Source organism: Hyperolius riggenbachi, chromosome 10 (genome assembly GCF_040937935.1).
Source record: "Hyperolius riggenbachi isolate aHypRig1 chromosome 10, aHypRig1.pri, whole genome shotgun sequence".
Lineage (NCBI taxonomy): Eukaryota > Metazoa > Chordata > Amphibia > Anura > Hyperoliidae > Hyperolius > Hyperolius riggenbachi.
The window spans coordinates 224,062,627-224,076,696 of NC_090655.1; the positions used below are offsets into that span (position 1 = coordinate 224,062,627).

The 14,070-nt window shown below is 43.6% G+C and overlaps 1 protein-coding gene across 2 annotated transcripts in view; it reads left to right on the forward strand.

Annotated features, from left to right (window-relative positions):
* LOC137534618 (zinc finger protein 79-like) overlaps window positions 1-14,070 on the forward strand; it is a 111,078-nt gene that overhangs the window by 55,864 nt on the left and 41,144 nt on the right. For both annotated transcript variants that reach the window (XM_068256204.1, XM_068256205.1), the window contains exon 5: window positions 999-1,093. In XM_068256204.1, the coding sequence (XP_068112305.1) occupies window positions 999-1,093 (95 nt within the window). The remainder of the gene's footprint in view (window positions 1-998; window positions 1,094-14,070) is intronic.

The window sequence follows — 14,070 nt, forward strand, 5'->3', positions numbered from 1 at the left end:
ATGACAATGTTGAACATAGGATTAGAAAGGGTTAATAAAAAAAACAAGGCAACTTAAAGTGAACCTAAAGCCGATAAAAAAAGAGATTAACTCACCTGGGGCCTCCCTCAGCCCCCTGCAGCCGATCGGTGCCCTCGCAGCTCCGCTCCGATGTCCCAGGACACGCCGGCGAGCACTTCCGGTTTCGCCGTCACTCGCCGTCACCGGCCGACAGGCATGGGAACGCGAGTGATTGTTCGCGTTCCCAGCCTGTATATCGTCCCCTATGCTGCTATTGCGGCCATAGGGGGCAGCATAGGGGGCGATATACAGGCTGGGAACGCGAACAATCACTCGCGTTCCCATGCCTGTCGGCCGGTGACGGCGAAACCGGAAGTGCTCACCGGCGGGTCCTGGGACATCGGAGCGGAGCTGCGAGGGCACCGATCGGCTGCAGGGGGCTGAGGGAGGCCCCAGGTGAGTTAATCTCATTTTTTTTTTATCGGCTTTAGGTTCACTTTAAGGAACAACGAATAAGCTTACCTCCCAACTTTTTGAGATAAGGAAGAGAGACTTAACCCAAGTACACCCCTAGTCATGCATACCATACATTTTTCATAAGAAAAATATGCTGATTTATAATTCAATCCACACTGGTCCTTTCAATCCTGGTTCATTGTTTTTTTTCATATTAACATTAGAAAATAAGAAATATATCAATTTAAAGTATGGGAATACAGTTTAAAGTCAATTAAACACATTTTTTTCTGTAGAAAAACGCATATATTTACATAGAGCTGTACATCAGTCCTGAAAGAGGGTCAAATGAGGGAGAAAGAGGGACAGGGTTCCCAAAGAGGGACTGTCCCTCCAAAAGAGGGACAGTTGGGAGCTATGAATAAGGTAAAAGGAGACTTTCTTATAAAGACAAGAATATTACAAAGGACCGGCCTAGATTCCCACCCATCACCTGATAATCGCATAAAGACATTGCACTGAGCTATGTGTGTTTCCTGCAGATGGATCCAGTACCAGGAACTCACCACAGAGAGGCCCAGGTTCCCCCGACTCCCAGGACTGTGCAGAGGAAGAACAGAATGTTATTGATTATTCGGTAAGGGATTTTATTCCTCTGTTTTGGTGGGGAGGTATTTGACATGAATTGGGCTTTTTATGATTTGGTGGTACAATTGCCATAGCTTATGTCTGGGGGTCAGTGCCTCTAGGAGAACCTCCCCTGCAAGGAGAAGCACATGGCCAATTTATAAGGTGGTTAATTCATACTGCTTTACCAACCTAGTGACCTACAGCCTACATAAGAAACTGATATGAGCATGATCACATGATTGTGAGCAGCCAATAAGAGTGGTGCAAATTGATCACCTGATTCATCAATTGTGTTTTTTTTCCATAAATTCTGTTAGTAGAATTCATCATCCCCTGTCAAGCTTTGCAGTGTTGTTGGGTCTTCATCAAAGTTCACCAAAAAATGGGCCACTGCTCACAAAAGCCTTTAGTCGGTTTTGCAAATTGGTTCATTGATGATTTAATGATTTAAAAAAAAAAATGGATATGGTTCATAAGATGATAACTCCAGCTTGCGTATTTTAAATTCATTATACATAAAGTTTTTTTTTTTGTTTTTTTTCTCAAAAATATTTTTATGCAACTTTTTAAAGGAAAATTACTGCTGCACCAATTCATTCAAAAGTATGAATGGGTCAGCACCACCAAATAGTAACTATAGCTCTTTATTACGGCAGTAACAGACGCTGTTTCGGGATGACAAGCCCTTTATCAACTAGAGCAGTTTGATAAAGGGCTTGTCAGCCCGAAACAGCGTCTGTTACTGCTGTAAGAAAGAGCTATATTTACTATTTGGTGGTGCCGACCCATTCATACTTTTGATTGCGGTGGTCCCAAGAGACACTGGGACGAGGTTGACGCACACCTATTGGTGCTAAGGTGCTTCCCACTTCACCTTTTTGAGCACCAATTCATACATCTTAAAGAGACTCCGTAACAAAAATTGCATCCTGTTTTTTATCATCCTACAAGTTCCAAAAGCTATTCTAATGTGTTCTGGCTTACTGCAGCACGTTCTACTATCACCATCTCTGTAATAAATCAACTTATCTCTCTCTTGTCAGACTTGTCAGGCCTGTGTCTGGAAGGCTGCCAAGTTCTTCGGTGTTGTGGTTCTGCTATGAACTCCCCCATCCAGGCCCCTCTCTGCACACTGCCTGTGTGATATTTAGATTAGTGCAGCTTCTCTCTGTTCTATTATCTTTTACAAGCTGGATAAATCCTCCTCTGAGCTGGCTGGGCTTTCACATACTGAGGAATTACATACAGGCACAGCTGTCTGCACTCTGCAGGAAGAAATAGCCTGACACTTCAGTGGAAGATAGCTGCAGGGGGAAAGAAACACACAAATGATCTCTTGAGATTCAAAAGGAAGGGTGTATACAGCCTGCTTGTGTATGGATGTATTTTCTATGTGTGGACATACTGTACATCAATCTACTTCCTGTTTTGGTGGCCATTTTGTTTGTTTATAAACAAACTTTTTAAAACTGTTTTTAACCACTTTTAATGCGGCGAGGAGCATCAAAATTGTGACAGAGGGTAATAGGAGATGTCCCCTAACGCACTGGTATGTTTACTTTTGTGCGATTTTAACAATACAGATTCTCATTAAGGTGGCCATTAACGGTACCATTTTTTCCTTAGATGCGACCGTTTAATCAGATTTGCGGGATCCCAAGTAGTCAGAAGGTAATTTTCGATTGTTCCCAGTGTTCTCCCCAGAATTTTTTTCCAGCCGGGTGGCATAAAAAAGTAGCCGGGTGGGTTGGGATGGCACGGCACAGGGAAATTAGGCGGTGTGGAAAATTTAATGTGCACCAATTACGTACTCTAGTGTTAGTGTAGTGTGCATAACTAAACAACAGCCTCTGCCTACAAAAGGTGCACAGTAGTTATAGTAGTGGCCGAACTAGTGAAGTATCGTGGTAGCAATACATCACTACCGCACAGCTTTATACATCACTACCGCACAGCTTTTCTTAGCTGCGGCCGTTATTTAGTTACGCACACTAGCGCGTATTGTGCATGGAAACAAAATTAAGCTGCATTGATTTATTAGCACGAGCAACAGGAGATTGCTCGCACTATATCCTTCCAGTTATATTTTTAGCATTTTTTTTTACTTTTTTTTTTATATTTCCTGAATGTTATTTCATATGCACGATTTCCCCCTCGGAGGGGGGTGTTCGTGGGGTATTGCAGATAGTGTGCAGGGGCCGTATATAATGATCATATATAGACCCTGCGCACTGTCTTCAATACCACACCACGCCACCCCCAACACCCTGACCGCTGGTAATATCATGCTGCATATGAAAGAACATTAAGGTGTGCAGTCAGCCGCCCTGTCAGCCACCCCAGCGCATACAGTCACAATCCATGTCCGTGCACGCAGCCAGCCTGAAATGGCTGTCGGCTTAGCCTCGCACTATCACCGCAGCGTGTCCGGCTGTTACGACATGCTGGGATCTCTAGCAAACAATAGTGTTGTCCGGATCATGAACGATTCGGATCTTTGATCCGAATCTATTTTATGAGTCGATCATCCGAATCATCAAAATGAGTGATTCGGATTGCAAAAGGGGCGGGGCCAGGAGCGACACGCCCCCTCTCAGCGGGCAGTGGGGTCTTGGAAGCAGAGCTGAGATGAATCGCTCTGTTGGAGGGGAGGCAGCCTTGCAGGGACAGGTAGATGAGAGAGAGGGGACATGGGTGCCACTGCCAGATATGTGTAGAGCACACATACTGGCTGTAACGTGCTGCCCATTATAGGCTGGCTGTTCCGTAGTGCTGCACAGTGAACACATTGGAAGCTTTTGGCTCAGCACAGCTCAGTAACTTTGCAGACAGTGTGATTGAAAGGCAATATAATCCTCCTGCACTCGGCACTAAACAGCTGCACTTATCTTCTGGGAATGCTTTCTTTCACTGTGCGACCTTTTCTTTCAAAGTGTACAGATGAACATATAGGTGAAATATATGTAAAGCATATGACTTCAGCATGTGGGTATTACGTGCAAACATTTCTGCTCTCTGCTCGTCCCTCCTCCCTTCTCTGTCCACTCCCTGCCCTCTGTCCATCTTCTCCCCTTCTCTGTGTGTCCACTCCCTCCCCTTCTCCTGTCCACAGACCTGTCCTGCTGTTCATTTCACCCCCGAATGCTTCCGGTAGTAAAATGATCCGAGATTCGGATCAAAGATCCGGATCTCTTCAATGATCCGATTCGAATCATCCGGATCATTGAAAAGATCCGAACTTCCCATCTAACAAGCCACGCTACTCCTGAATCAGTCTCTTTGCATGAGATCTTGCGCTTCCCAGCGAGCCCGTGCATTGAGCCAATGAATGCACGGGCTCGCTGGGAAGCGCGAGATCTCGTGCAAAGAGACTGATTCAGGAGTAGCGCGGCTTGTTTTGTTTGCTAGAGATCCCGGCGTGTCGTAACAGCCGGACACGCTGCGGTGATAGTGTGAGGCTAAGCCGACAGCCATTTCAGGCTGGCTGCGTGCACGGACATGGATTGTGACTGTATGCGCTGGGGTGGCTGACAGGGCGGCTGACTGCATTGGTGACAGCCGGGCGGTAATTGATCTTACCCGGGCGGCGCGCCCACCTGTTTGGCCCTGGGGAGAACACTGGTTCCCATAAATGGATTGATTAGTGGACTTTCTCTCTTCAGATACAATTGTAAGATCCAAAATTCTCATTGACAAAATTCTGTTCTCCAGTGGACCATAGAATCATTTTACGTCAATTTTTTCTACATACTGCGTGGTTATCTGTACAATTCGATAGTAAAAATTGCATAGAATGATGGCATCCGAGGAAATTATTGCACCGTTAATGGGCACTTGTTACAAGTTACATAGGGAAGCCCTTGGATGTTACAGGGGCTTCCCAAATTCTCCACAACCCCTCCTCCACCAGCCAGGACCTTCTTCCTCTTTGCGGCTTAACTGCCCTCCGTGTAGGAGTGTGGCCGCAATACGCAGGTGCCAGTAGGGGGCCACCTGCAGTAGCACAGAGTCCCTCGTGCACGGAGAAAAAAATCCATGCATGAGCGGCTCCATTAATGTCAAGTATTGTAAAAGGGGTCCCAGCACAGGGTATGGAGCGGTGTAGGAAGAATGGGGAAGCGTCTGTTCCACATGAGATAGGTTTCTATTTTTTTTTTTTTATTTGACTTCAGGTATCTTATCAGCAACTCACAGCTGCCTGCTTCTTACCACTAAAGGCGGGTACAGACGCCAGACTTTTTCAAACTACGGGTCCTCAGACTCGCCCGTGGGGCGGTCATTCTGGCGACAGTTGCACGTGAGCACAAGCCGTCGTCAGACTGATAAGATTGGTTTTGACTGATCCACTCGGCTGTAGTTTGAAAAAGTCCAGCGTGTGTGTATGCGTCTGTAGCCTGAACTAGTCTGTGTTTAGTAACATGTGCATGTGGGGTGAGACTGATATATCTGTCAGCCAACAAAATAATGGAAAGAGCAGGGAGCTGGAGAAGAGGACAATCTATGCACTGGTGTGCTCATTGCTTAAAGGCATCTGTGTCTGGATTTAAATGGATTTATTACCACTGTATTTTTATTATTGGCATGCATTTACTGTATATAGCCCTACTTTTCTGCCGTGTTTCTTTTCATTGACTTTGTTTAGAGGACTTCACAATCTAATGCCCCTGCCACAGTCTAATATCTCTAATATAGCCTAAGTGCCGATTTAGGGAAAACCAGTTAACCTACTACTATGCTTTTACAGTGTGGGGGGGAAACTATGGTACCTGAAGGAAACCCATGCAAACACATGGATATATATGGGTATAAATACCATACAGCTTGTGATCTGGACATAGTGAGTCGCCCTTACTAAACCCCTGATCAGTCTGGGTTACACACCTGCCCAAAATATGCAGTATAGAGGATGAGTGCTACTCACTCTGTCTCCCACAATATGCTTCAAACAGAATAATGAGCTGAAGGCTGTGCCACGTCCACTTTCATATTGTACAGCAGGAGGGTAGGGTGAGTGGCAGTCTGGGCCAGGCCCTCTGCCACTAACCCTATCCTCCTGCTGCACATTCTGGTAGAGGGCCTGGCCCAGACTGCCACTCACCCTACCCTCCTGCTGTACATTCTGGGAGAGGGCACGGCCCAGACTGCCACTAACCCTATCCTCCTGCTGCACATTCTGGTAGTCTGGGCCATGCCCTCTCCCAGAATGTACAGCAGAAGGATAGGGTGAGTGGCAGTCTGGGTCAGGCCTTCTACCAGACTGTGCAGCAGGAGGATAGGGTTAGTGGCAGTCTGGGCCATGCCCTCTCCCAGAATGTGCAGCAGGAGGGTAGGATGAGTGGCAGTCTGGGCCAGGCCCTCCACCAGAATGTGCAGCAGGAGGGTAGGGTGAGTGGCAGCTTGGACTACGCCCTCCCCAAGAATGTGTGCAGCAGGGGTGTGGGCGGAGTGGCAGCTTGGTAATAGGTGTTTCCTGAGAGAATGGGAAGTATGGATGCAGAGTTTAGGTCTGCTCTTAATGTATTGGTTTTAATGATTGCAAATATGGCCTTCACTAGGGAGGGGGCCAGAGTGGGAGGGCGTACTTACAATGGACCTAAAGCGTTCTGCTGAGGTAGAAAACCCATTTAACTGACCATTTTAAACAACTATGTATATGCAGACATGACACGGAGCAGCATGCACATAAGAGCTGAAGCTTTTGTTTATCGAGGTGGTACATAGGTGTTATGACTACTGATCGACTGTTGATAAATATGCAGCTATGGATGGCCACTATTCACTAAGATCATGCTACTTATTATCGAACATCAACTGGTATTTTAAGTGTTAATTCACTAAAGAAGCTTACCTTATTAACTTATAGTAATAAGCTTTCACAGTGAGAGTGTTATCTTATCTCTTCAGTCTTTAAGCTATCACCTCTCTCCAGTTATTATCTCACATGCAGTAGATAGGGAGGGCAGGAGCACCCTCAGGATGTAGCTCCACCCCTCCTGCTGCCGTGTGTGTGTGTGTGTGTGTGTGTGTGTGTGTGTGTGTGTGTGTGTGTGTGTGTGTGTGTGTGTGTATATATACATACATACATATGCTTGATGTCTCTCTTTCTCCCTCTCTATGTGCCCACTATGTATTTCTCTATATATAGAGTCTCCCTTTGTATAAAATATAAAGCAGACTGCACAGAAGCCTTCACTTTACATTGCAGTCTCTAGTTCACTTCTCTTCACTTAACGACAGCTCAGGCCAGGTGATAATTCCTCTCCTTATCACTTGCATACCTCTCTGTGAATTAATATCCTGTTTTTAAGTTTATGATTGAGTCCTTAATTTTAGGAAGCACTCCTTAACTTAAGGACAGAATACTTATGTTAAGGATTGCACGAGGTAAAAGAATACTTATGTTAAGGATTGCACAAGGTAAATTGTTTAGTGAATACTAAATGATTTATCACTATGGTAATAACAGTAAAAACAACCAAAATAGTTTGTAAAGACAGGAGATAAGCTTAGTGAATTGTGGCCATTGTGTTATTAATGCACATTGCCACTTATGCACATTGCCATCTGTCCTTGCTGGATAGAGCTCCTGCTGTCACAGTTTCATGGAGATTGACCGCTTGCTTTATGAAAATCACATTACCTGCATAGGTCATAGGATCAGATACTGTGGGCCTGCTTCAATTCACTTTTTCTCCTAGGTGATATTTTCACATTATTTAATGCCTGTTAAGCCACCATCAAGCAGGAACATACTTGGAATACTTTTGACGGTACATTTTCACATACTTTTTGGTACTTTTTCAATTGCAGAGTTATTTTAAACAGAGATGAAAAATTATCTAGGAGAAAAGGATAATTTATTTGTGTGACTGATGCTCAAGTTAAGGAATATGTCATAACTTTGAACATCAACATTCACAGCATGTTAACTGTTAAAGTGACATTATACTTACAAAAATAAAATTTCAGTAATTACTCTGTTACATAAAAGAACATTTGAAAGCATTCCCAAGAGTGAAGACACAAGCACAGGGAGATTCTTGCCTTTTGCCCATGACAAGACATAAGCGTCTACTGCTCTCTGCAGTGAAAATAACTGATTTTACACATGGGGAATACTTGAGAATCCTTTCAAATGTTCTTTTATGTAACTAAGAGTAGTTACAGAATGTTTAGTTTTGGGAATACAATCCCACTTAAAAACTGTGATTATCCTTTCTTAACTGTGTGAGCAAAAGGCCTGTTAGGAATTGAAAGGATCTCAACAATAGCATTTGTTTGCAAACATGTACATCGGTTTACAGAGTCATCTGCCTTTGGAAGAGTCATGTAAAAAAATTTCAAGATAACACATTCAAACACCCACAGAGTATATTTGCTAGAAAATAGTGATTTTACTTCCACTAGTCGAACGTGGCTTCTGATTTTTGGTCATTGAACAATGGTCCAGTAGATTCGTAGCTCCAAAGGTGTCTAATAGATTCATCTGTTGGACATGATTGAGGAGTAGTTGTTAATTAACTTTTTGGATTTTGACAAGTCTAAGGAAATGAGAGAAGATGTGTTGGATTAGCTCTATGAACAGCAGATACTGGAGAGGAAATGGTATGCAATTAGGGTACAAAGAACTGACAAGCTCACAAGGTCACCTATGATTCCTCCATGGAAATATTAATGATCAGTCATTAGGTCTAAGGCAAATATTGTACAAAAAATTCTTTGAGTAACAAAGCTTCAGCTTAATTCACTGACTATACTATAGCTAGTCCTACACCTGTTGAATGAGAACGAACCAGATCTTTTGAGAATTTATTCTAAACTGGCCAAATAAGCAGCATGGGTTTGCTGTAATCTGCAATACATTACATACATTGGGTAAAAATTCCAACATCCAGAGGCTGCTGTAATAGAAGAGGAGCTGGATCAAAGGGTATTAGTTGTCTCGTAATGACCCTACTATTTTATGGGAACTTGGCTTGCATGCCAGAATACTGGTGGTAGATATGGAAGCCTTCTACAAGTTCGTCTTGCAGATTTTTTTTCCCTTCAATTTAAAAGAAACAAAACTAAATGGATGACTCAAGTTGGAGAAAAATGATTTCCAAACGCCTCAGCAAGCAAGGTCAAACATTAGTGATGTTATGGCTTGGTTTTTCTCAAGATAAAACCTTATGGAAGTTGGAGGTCCAAGACGATGATTGACACTGTGGAAGTGCCATGAAATGCTTTGATTGGACCAGAGTAACTGCTGCTATACATAATAATAGAACCCAGTTTCTGTGAGACTATAGAGGTTTTAGCCATCGTACTTAGAAGAGAACAACAAAACAACTCATGAATGGCGATGTCATGCTTGTTTATCCAAATGTCAAGACAAGTGTAGATGGCTTATCGCCAGTGAATGGTGTAAAAAACACTTCAAAAAGACTGTTACTGCAACTTTTGTTGGTCCAATATATACCTAAGGACACATCCAATATCAGACAGGTCAATGCCTTGTCATTTATGATTTAAATACATTAATATTTAATTTCCCCAAATATGATGACGTGTGTTTTTGTTTTTAAAATTAAAAGTAATATTCTGTGGTTTAGCTCTGCTTTTTTTGAGTTTCATTTGCGGTTATTCTTGCTAGTATTTTTTTTTAGTGTCTTTCAAGATTTTAACTTGTAGGTAGGGTAAGAAGGAAGCCTGACATCATTCAACCGCATATTGTTTTGTGCGCCGTTTAGGCCAATGACCTGGTCGTTATTAAAGTCGAGAAAAAAGAGGATGATGGATTGTATTCGACAGGCAGTCAACCATGTTTGGGGGATGCAGTTCCAACATATATCGGCACAGGTGAGCAATCAACTTTAAATTTAAAATCCAATTCCATGGGGAAATTTTTTTTTTGGATAGCCTGGGTTAGAAGCTCATGTGGGTTTGTGTCACCTTTTAGGATAATTTCACTCACTCTCTATCCCATGGACCTCCATGGCCTTAATATAAATCCTGGTGGTCGTAGGAACAAGCAGTGAGGAACCTTAACAATTTGATTATGGTTCTAATACTTCCCTACCCTTTAAGAAATAAGTATTACTACTATCTCTGTCCTTGATGGAGAGAGGTTCCCACCTCGTGTCGAGACAGAAAGTGTAGGCAATTTTCCCAGACCACAGGAGATATCTAAAAGTTCTAACTGCTTTCCATACTATTGAAAACTATTATTAAAAATAGACCATGGAGTTGGGATTTACATAAAATTATTTACTTCATTAATAAACTGCCATGAAACATGACCAATCCCACTTCATCTTCTCCTCTCACATACTGCAAGCATACCTTTGCCTTCTACATAATTGTTTACATTAATTTCATTAATTCCCTCCAGATGATCATATGGAAAAAACCCTGACGTGGCCTCCAGCATCATTACCAGCTGTAGTTGACTTCAAGCTGGAATCTGTTGGTGTAAACCCTGTCTTCCCAATTGGACTTCCAGAAGTTCGAAATCAGGACAGATCAACCTTCCCCAATCCCTGTCATCCTTTAGAATTTTACATGCTCAACCCAGACAAGGTTGTTCCTGAAAAACCACCCACCAAACGTAAAAAGGAATTTCCGTGTGAGTTCTGTGGCAAATGTTACACTCAGAATGTTAGCCGTGTCATGCACCAGCGCTCTCACACAGGCGAAAAGCCTTTTTCTTGTGTTGAATGTGGGAAGAAATTCTCTCGGAAGTCAATCCTCGTCAGCCACGAGAAGACCCACAGAGGCGAAAAGCCATTTCCATGTTCGGAGTGCGGGAAATGCTTCTTGAAGAAGACAGATGTGATGAGACATCAGAGAATTCACACTGGTGAGAAGCCCTTTTCCTGCCCGCTGTGTGGGAAGTGCTTCACCCAGAAATCCCACCTGGTGGAACACCAGATTATTCACACCGGCGAGAGGCCGTACGCTTGTAAAGTTTGTGGCAAATGCTTCTCTCAGCGGTCCCACTTGTCTGACCACCATAAAGTGCATTCGGGCATTAAGCCTTTTATCTGCTCTGAGTGTGGGAAGGCATTCACGCTGAAGTCCATTTTAGTAGAACACCAGAGGATTCACACTGGGGAAAGACCCTTCAAGTGTTCAGAATGTGGTAAGAGCTTCTCGCAAAGATCCGTTCTGGCTAAACATATGAAGGCTCACTTTAGTGAAAAAGCATTTCAGTATACTGATCCCCAGCAAGGTAATTATCTTCCTCTGCTTCCCCTCCCTCAACTCAAGTTTTTGAAAACCACTAAAGAGGGCACCGGTGGGTTTTCTGAGGGCACTGCTAGCACTTCCTGCACGGGTTGGAATCGGGTGCCGCCTTCATCTGTTGAGTAGCTCAGGTTGTCTTGGACTTGGAACTGTTTCACAATTTTTTGCAGAAACTCCAGCAGGAACTGGGATTCAGATCCTCTACATAGCAACTCGGCATATTGCACCTACAAAAATCAGAAGTTGGCATTATATTATCCCACAGGGCTGTTGTATTGCAGTATCTAAGATGTTATTGGACTCCTTCCCAAACATAACAACACTAGGATTTAGCAGCAAGCCCACGGCTTTGATTAGACAACTATCCAAAGGACTTTCACCAGCCCAACTAATGAGCGAACAATGGATTTTCCAACTTTTACGGAAGATGTGATATATGGACAAAGTTAACCATTTTGAGCTGTGCTCAGAACAATGCATTTAAAATATTTGTGAAACAATGGGATTTGTCCCTAATTGGATCAGACTAGCCCTGTGAATGGTACTGTACCTGCTGATAGACCTAACTTTAAGTCCATATTTAACTTTTGCAAGTTGATAAGCTAAAGACTTGGTGGCACCCTGGTTATATCGTCAATTTGAAGGACATCTGGCATGGGGGCACCACAACTCAAACGCTAACCGGAATAGCCGGTAGATGATACACTAATTAACAGAATGAGAGTAAAATGATGCACTGAATACCAAAATATATACTTTTCATCACTGTTATGCTTTGTAGTCTTAGTTTACTGGGTTATGATATGCTGAATACTATTAGATGAATTCTAAAATGTAGTTGACTAAGGGTATACTGGCTTACTTTTTTCTGGAAGGAAACCTAACCTATTCAAATAACATTCTACACCTGAACCACAAATGCTTCATTATGCCCACCAGTATGGCTTGTTTGATATTAAAGTGTACCTGAGACTAAAAAAAAAACCAAACCTTTATACGACCTGGGGCATCCTTCAGGCCAAGGGCTCCCAAGTCGCATCCTCCCTCTTCTGGCCGTCCTCCAGTTGCCATATTACACATGTGTGGCCCAGCTGCCCACATCCCCATCATGTTCCTGTCATGTTCTAAACTTTTTTTTTTTTTGGTCTCTGCTAGGAAACCTGAGACTAAAAAAAAAGAAAGCCTTTATATCTGGGGTTTCCTCCAGCTCCCTTCAGGTCATGTGCTCCTTTTCCGTCCTCTTGGGCCACTTCGATCTTCAGCTGGCTGCCCCTGTAAATCTTCCAGTCGCCGCATAGTGCACATGCCTGGCTGTGCGCCCACGCCATCATTGTGCTCCTGTTGCTGGGATCGCTCTGTGCCTGCGCAGTACTATTGTGCAGGCACAGAACGCTCCCAGCGATGGGGGCACACGCAACCTGGCCACGCATGCGCAGTATGCACTTAGTTGCAGCGAATGGAGGATTTATTGGGACGGCCAGCAGAGGATTGTAGCGGCTTGGGAGGATGGCGAAGGAGCCTATGACCTGAAGGGGGCTGGAGGAAACCCAGGTATGTAGAAATGCTTTCTTTTTTTTTATCTTGGGTACACTTTAAGCATGTATTCTTTATGCTTGACCACTGTTGAAGTGCCTTAATACACTTCCATCTGTCTGCTTTGCAAATATTTATGGTTAGTTCTTTAAACTGTTTCTCGCTCATTTCATAGTGATGGAGCTGGTTCAAGCACAGACTGCCATGACTGTGTTATGAGTTGCTATCATCATACTATAGGAGAATCCTACAATATATGAGACATCAAGCTGCACAGTAGAACCGATACGGTGGTCAAAGTTTGAATGAATCCACTACCTGCTCTGCTTCATATGATGTAGCTCAACCAGATCCATCTGTTAGCTTGAAGAAGGTCAAAGAGTGTTGATGGTGTAAAATGGTAGCATCAAGTGGTTGTGAAAAGGTTGTTCCATCTGAAAGTGATATTGCAGTCTTTGGAGAACCTGGGGAGTTATTCCTTCAATAAGACCCTGCACCTTTTGTGACTTTCTATGATGAGATCTGTACACTTGCACATCAGGCACAGCAGATGTTTTCGAGTGTTTCAAATTTTATTTGATATTCAGAGAATGCAACAGGAGTTCTGGCATTTGAAGATGGGTAAAGTGAGAACATCAACTCCAAGGTAGACCAGGAATTACAAAAACTACATGGTGGGCTGGGTGAGAGTGCTAGAAGCTCCACGGTGGGTCTTGAAGCACCAGGTAGTGGTGGGAGCACCAGCAGCTCCACGGCGTGGTGAGGGTGGGATGCACTAGCAGCTCCACTGTGATGCATAAAGGAACTGCAACATTTCCAAGGTGGGCAGACAGGTCCAATAAGTAAGAAGGCAACACCAAGTAAGTCGATAAACCGGAGCTCATGGCAGAACCTCCACCCTCTCTCGTGCATGGGCCTTACACCCATCCTCCGGCATCTAAGGAGGGGTGTAAGGCCCGAAACATGCCTACCTTGCACTATGTAGTTCTGTCGGGAAATCTCTTGAAGATTGCGGTTGAGCTTCGGTTTATCAGCCTCTTTGATTTGAGAAAATGTTTTGTTGAGTCAGCAACACCACCAACACCAAGGGGGGAACGAACACCAAGAACTCCACAGTGGACCCACAATCCTAGAGAGTGACTTGGATTACCAGACTCCACTAACTGAAATATCACTTCTGGATGGTGTGACACTTGAATGAACATTGTTTTCCATTTTAGAATT